General features: G+C 28.4%; 2 protein-coding genes across 2 annotated transcripts in view; one reads left to right on the forward strand and one right to left on the reverse strand.

Annotated features, from left to right (window-relative positions):
* LOC111677837 (HEAT repeat-containing protein 1 homolog) overlaps positions 1-6,126 on the forward strand; it is a 15,408-nt gene that overhangs the window by 5,476 nt on the left and 3,806 nt on the right. The window contains exon 3 of the mRNA XM_023439035.2: positions 1-1,352. This exon is cut by the window's left edge and continues 2,401 nt beyond it. Coding sequence (XP_023294803.2) covers positions 1-1,352 — 1,352 coding nt within the window. The remainder of the gene's footprint in view (positions 1,353-6,126) is intronic.
* On the reverse strand, positions 4,198-4,805 carry LOC124419579. Its single transcript, XM_046949648.1, has 2 exons — positions 4,750-4,805; positions 4,198-4,515 (listed from the first exon to the last, which is right to left on the reverse strand). Exons 1-2 carry the CDS (start codon positions 4,756-4,758, stop codon positions 4,213-4,215), a joined length of 312 nt encoding a protein of 103 aa, XP_046805604.1. The 5' UTR covers positions 4,759-4,805; the 3' UTR covers positions 4,198-4,212.

A 6,126-nucleotide genomic window follows, 5' to 3' on the forward strand; every position in this document is an offset into this window, starting at 1 on the left:
GCTTCACAATATTGTGGATATTTTCACTTTCATGGGTTCTTCAGTTGTGAGACATGATGATGCTTTCAGTTTCCACATCATCAATGATATCATAGTATCTATAGTACCCATTTTGGTTAAGGAAAAATCTGCTGTTGTACCAGTACTCAAGGTATTCTCCGACATTATGCTAGATGTGCCCGAACATAGAAGACTACCACTCTATACCAAACTTATACAAACTTTGGGTTCTGACAAATATCTTTGGATGTTTTTGTGTGTTGTATTTGATGCCCATGTCATAGATGATGAAAAACAAAGATTACTACAGAAGAAATCTCATAAATCTTCCGCTTTTGGTGGCGATCAAATGGCAAAACGCATAGAAATTGCTTTGGAATTGACGAATACATTTAAGCCTCAAACTATCATTGAAACTTGTATACAACTTATGAAATACATAGAACAATTGCCAATGCAAAAGGAAGATCAACCTAATAGCAGAAAATCTTTAAAAAATTTGGACAATCTAGAATCCTATTTATTTGATGTCAACACTCGTTCCGCCAAGCAATTGCGTCATTATAAATATGTTATCATGCAATTCTTATCGGTCATTACTTCTGCCCAGGAATTCTTACGTCAAATTGCTCTTCTCACCGATGAGGATATACTCGTTATGAAACCTTTCTATCAAAATTTCATTATTCGCATACTGTCGTTTGTTCCTGTGGTCACTGCCACTATCGAAAAATCAGAAGATTCCTCGCAGCAAAAGTTTTGGAAAGTTATTTTACATCATCTGCACGATGTGCTGGATAATGCTATTTCTTTACTCTCTCCCGAAATGTTTTTGGTGGTTGTCAATGGTCTGCTGCAACATCAGTTGTTGAGTATACGCAAAAAGGTTATTGAATTACTAATCAGTAAACTGCAACAGAAAGACGTTAACTTTATGGCCTGTGATGCTAAACATTTCCATAATCTACTTAAACCTTTGGCCGATATTGTAGCCGGTATTTTAACTAAAGATGAAACGGTAGAGTCTTCACAACAAAATGAATTGGTGTTCTTGCAACAGACCGCTTTGATCGCTATTAAATTGTTATCTAAATATTTCGCTCTAATCCACATTGCTGAATTTAAGGATATTCTTGGTAACCTCACGAAGATCGCCAAACATCGTACTGCCATTTCGAAAATTGTTTTGGCCACTGTTGTATTGTGCATGATAGAGATATCTTCTAATTTAAAGGTTCATTCTTTGGCTCATTTGCCAAAGTTTATGCCTCAAATGATTGAAATTCTACAGGATCAAGCTGAATTAGTGCGTTCAAATCCACCGGATAATGTGTGCATAGCGATTGTGACGGGTAAGTCAACACTTTATGATTTATTAAGAATTTATTCAGAACTGAACTAGAACTGAACTAGAACTGAACTAGAACTGAACTAGAACTGAACTAGAACTGAACTAGAACTGAACTAGAACTGAACTAGAACTGAACTAGAACTGAACTAGAACTGAACTAGAACTGAACTAGAACTGAACTAGAACTGAACTAGAACTGAACTAGAACTGAACTAGAACTGAACTAGAACTGAACTAGAACTGAACTAGAACTAAACTAGAACTGAAGTAGAACTGAACTAGAAGTATTTTATATTGTATTTTTTTAAGTACAATTCAAACTATTTCATCTCAACTTAATTTTGTTAAATATTTCTATTTTATTAGAGTAATATTCTGTGTATTTTTTCACAAAAAAAAACCTAACAAACTAATTTGTTTATGTTATTTTAATAAATGTATAGAACTTGCAGCTAAATTTATATTTTTAATATTTAAATCTAAGCCTTAGATAAATGAATAATAAAAATATATAAATTTCAACTAAAAACATTAGCGGCAACAATATATAAAAATATTAATGTAATAAAAACATTTGCAATGAAATGCAAAATAAAATGTGTTAAATTTGATTTTCCAACAAAATAATATGGAACAAAATTAAAAAAAAGAAAAAATTAAATTAAATTAAAATTCATAGTTTAAAAATATGCAGTCTATTAGGGAGTTAGAAAATTATAGTTATTTTAATTAAATAGATAATAAATTAAATTATAATTTGTTTTTCTTTTTTTTGTTTTTCTATATTGTATTGAAATATGTTTTTATTATTTAGTTGTCAATTGTATTACAATTGTGTTAAGGACTTAAACACGATTATTTTGTTGATATTTTTTTTATAATTTTACATTGTTGTTGTAACAGCAAAAGCAACAATAATATTATTAATACTTTTTTATATATTTTTAGGGAGAATACAGTGTTGAAATCACACTCTTGTATTTGACCACAAAATAAAATTTTCATTCCGATGAATATTTAAACAATAGTGGTAAGTATTTAAACTTGTTCTAGATTGTAATAGGTTGCGTGTTTAGTCGGTTGAAAATGTGCGAAAATATATGTAACATTAGCTGTCTCATTAAATGTTTACAAATTCTTTATTTGGAAAAGTATTTTGAAAATTTATACAAAATTAATAGGACTATGTTAGTAGTACAAAGTACAGTACAGTTGTTGTTGTATTATTCAAATATACAGTATTGTTCAAAACCTATCCTTTATATTTGTTCCTCAGGTATGGAAAATTCATTATTATAGTATTTTTTGACAACAGAATGTATTACAGTACATTCACCAGTGTTTATATTTTAATTATTTTTCCATAGACTAGTACATAGTATCAATGGACTACCCCATACACTAACTAACAGTATCCAATAGAGTAGTTAGTATAATGGACTAAAAAGTAGTTCATAGATCTGTCTATAGTTAAAATAATACAAATAAATATATCATTTGTAAGATTATTCGATGAATTATAGTAGTCCAAGGACAATAAATAGTTTTCAGGGTCCAAAAAGTGGATATAATAGTTCAAGATGTAAACAGTGTAATCTGTTGACAGACTGGTCAATGGTGTAATCGCAATAATAACTAACTAACTAACTAACTAACTAACTAACTAACTAACTAACTAACTAACTAACTAACTAACTAACTAACTAACTAACTAACTAACTAACTAACTAACTAACTAACTAACTAACTAACTAACTAACTAACTAACTAACTAACTAACTAACTAACTAACTAACTAACTAACTAAATAACTAACTAACTAACTAACTAACTAACTAAGTAACTAACTAACTAACTAACTAACTAACTAACTAACTAACTAACTAACTAACTAACTAACTAACTAACTAACTAACTAACTAACTAACTAACTAACTAACTTACTAACTAACTAACTAACTAACTAACAAACAAACAAACAAACAAACAAACAAACAAACAAACAAACAAACAAACAAACAAACTAATTAACTAACTAACTAACTAACTAACCAACTAACTAAGTAAGTAAGTAACTAACTAGCTAGCTAACTAACTAACTAACTAACTAACTAACTAACTAACTAACTAACTAACTAACTAACTAACTAACTAACTAACTAACTAGCTAGCTAACTAACTAACTAACTAACTAACTAACTAACTAACTAACTAACTAACTAAGTAAGTAAGTAACTAACTAACTAACTAACTAACTAACTAACTAACTAACTAACTAACTAACTAACTAGCTAATTAACTAACTAACTAAGTAACTAACTAAGTAACTAACTAAGTAACTAACTAGCTAACTAACTAACTAACTAACTAACTAACTAACTAACTAACTAACTAACTAACTAACTAACTAACTAACTAACTAACTAACTAACTAACTAACTAACTAAATAACTAACTAACTAACTAACTAACTAACTAACTAACTAACTAACTAACTAACTAACTAACTAACTAACTAACTAACTAACTAACTACCTAACTAACTAACTAACTAACTAATTAATTAACTATCTAGCTAACTAACTTTTTTCTCTTTTTTTCTTTTTCCGTTTTTTTATATTTTGTATGAAAAATTTTCGGGTTTCGGATTTCTGTCTGATCAAGTGTAAGATTGAAAACTTTTAAAAAGAGTTTCATATATAGGATTTTTAGCTTCTGTTTGATCAAGATATTAATCTGCTTAATCGATAATTGCATATTTTAAACAAACAACTGTATATAATATAATACAAACTTTCACCTTTGACCTCTTGTATAAAAAAATTTTAAAAATTGAATTATTTTAAAAAGATTTTAATTTCTTAAACTAATATATTTTTTTTTAGTTCACTCACACTCACCTGTGATATTTTTCTTCTAGGATTTTGTTCAAACGCTGGATTATCATAGCCGCCTACATGACGACCCTCAGCGGCAGGATCTGAAGCAATGCTAACACGTCTCTTCGGTTGATTATCGATAACAATGGAACTTTTAAAAGTGCTATTTGTGTTTAAATCATTGACAGTTGGTATACCAGTACTGGCTGTGCCACTGCTAACACCACCCGGTACTGTTGAACCATTTGGTATATTCTCCGAAATATCATTCATATTTTTATGATGCTGCAGAAAATGAAATAAAAATAATTACATTTAATAATGATTTTTTGTATTTATTTAAAAAACCGCACGTCTTGTCAAAAACATGAATTTTAATTAAAAAGTTTTTTTTTTGTAATTGAAAATAGTAAGTTTTTTATTATTTTATAGGATATTTTTATTAATTCATTTTTTAATTTTATTAATATTTTTTTTTTTGGAATTATACAATTTTTACTTAATCTCTCACACACTTACTATATACATTTTATTTTATTGCATTTAATATTTATTTGTGTAATTCTTTTTATTAATTTTATTGTTTTTATAGATTTTAATTTTTAGTCTTTAATAAAAAAAAATGGAATATTAATTTTAATAATGTTATTTTTTTTTCGTTGCTGACGTTCCGTTACGTACGAATTCAATTCAATTTAATGACTAAATTGTAGCCACAATTGAACAGTGAAATAAATTCATTTAATTCCTCATTTTTTCGTATTGATTTTCATTCAATATAACGTTTGAGATCAGATCAGATTTGTTGATTTTTTAAATGTTTTATTCGTGTAAATTATATTTATTGTTGTTTTTTTTTTTTAAAGGGAGAAATTTTTTTTTACACACAAATTTGCTAAAAATTAATACAAATATTTTGTTTTCAAAACATACCTTCAGACTTATGTTTGTTTGGACGGACGGACGGACAGTTCTATAAACAACTACTAAACTCTCGTCTCCAATTTGCAATCCCTATTGTTGGTAGAGTCAAAGTCGTCAGCAGAGTCGTCTCTGCTTTCGTACTTTTTTTTAACAAAGTACTATTAATTAGCATCAATTATGACAATAATTAGAATGTATCAGGGCTATAATGTCACATTTTTCTGAAATATTAAAGTTGTGTTTTTTCTTTCACACATTTTAACTTTAGGTTTTGCATGATTTATTATTCCGAGCAGACATGGAAAATTCGGTAGACAAGACTATAGACTAGTCTAGTCTATAGTCTAGTAGAGTCTAGTCTAGAGTCTAGTCTATAGTATAGTCCATAGCCTAGTCTATAGTATAGTCCATAGCCTAGTCTATAGTCTAGTCTATAGTCTAGTCTATAGTCTAGTCTATAGTCTAGTCTATAGTCTAGTCTATAGTCTAGTCTATAGTCTAGTCTATAGTCTAGTCTATAGTCTAGTCTATAGTCTAGTCTATAGTCTAGTCTATAGTCTAGTCTATAGTCTAGTCTATAGTCTAGTCTATAGTCTAGTCTATAGTCTAGTCTATAGTCTAGTCTATAGTCTAGTCTATAGTCTAGTCTATAGTCTAGTCTATGGTCTAGTCTATAGTCTAGTCTACAGTCTAGTCTATAGTCTAGTCTATAGTCTAGTCTATAGTCTAGTCTATAGTCTAGTCTATAGATAAGTCTAGAGTCTAGTCTATAGTCTAATGTATAGTAAAGTTTTTAGTTTAGTTTATAGTATACTTTTTAGTCTAGTCTATAGTCTACTTTATAGTCTAGTCTATAGTCTACTTTATAGTCTAGTCTATAGTCTAGTCTGTAGTCTAGTCTATAGTCTAGTCTATAGTCTAGTCTATAGTCTAGTCTATAGTCTAGTCTATAGTCTAGTCTATAATCTAGTC

This window comes from Lucilia cuprina, chromosome 2 (assembly GCF_022045245.1).
Source record: "Lucilia cuprina isolate Lc7/37 chromosome 2, ASM2204524v1, whole genome shotgun sequence".
Classification (NCBI taxonomy): Eukaryota; Metazoa; Arthropoda; class Insecta; order Diptera; family Calliphoridae; genus Lucilia; species Lucilia cuprina.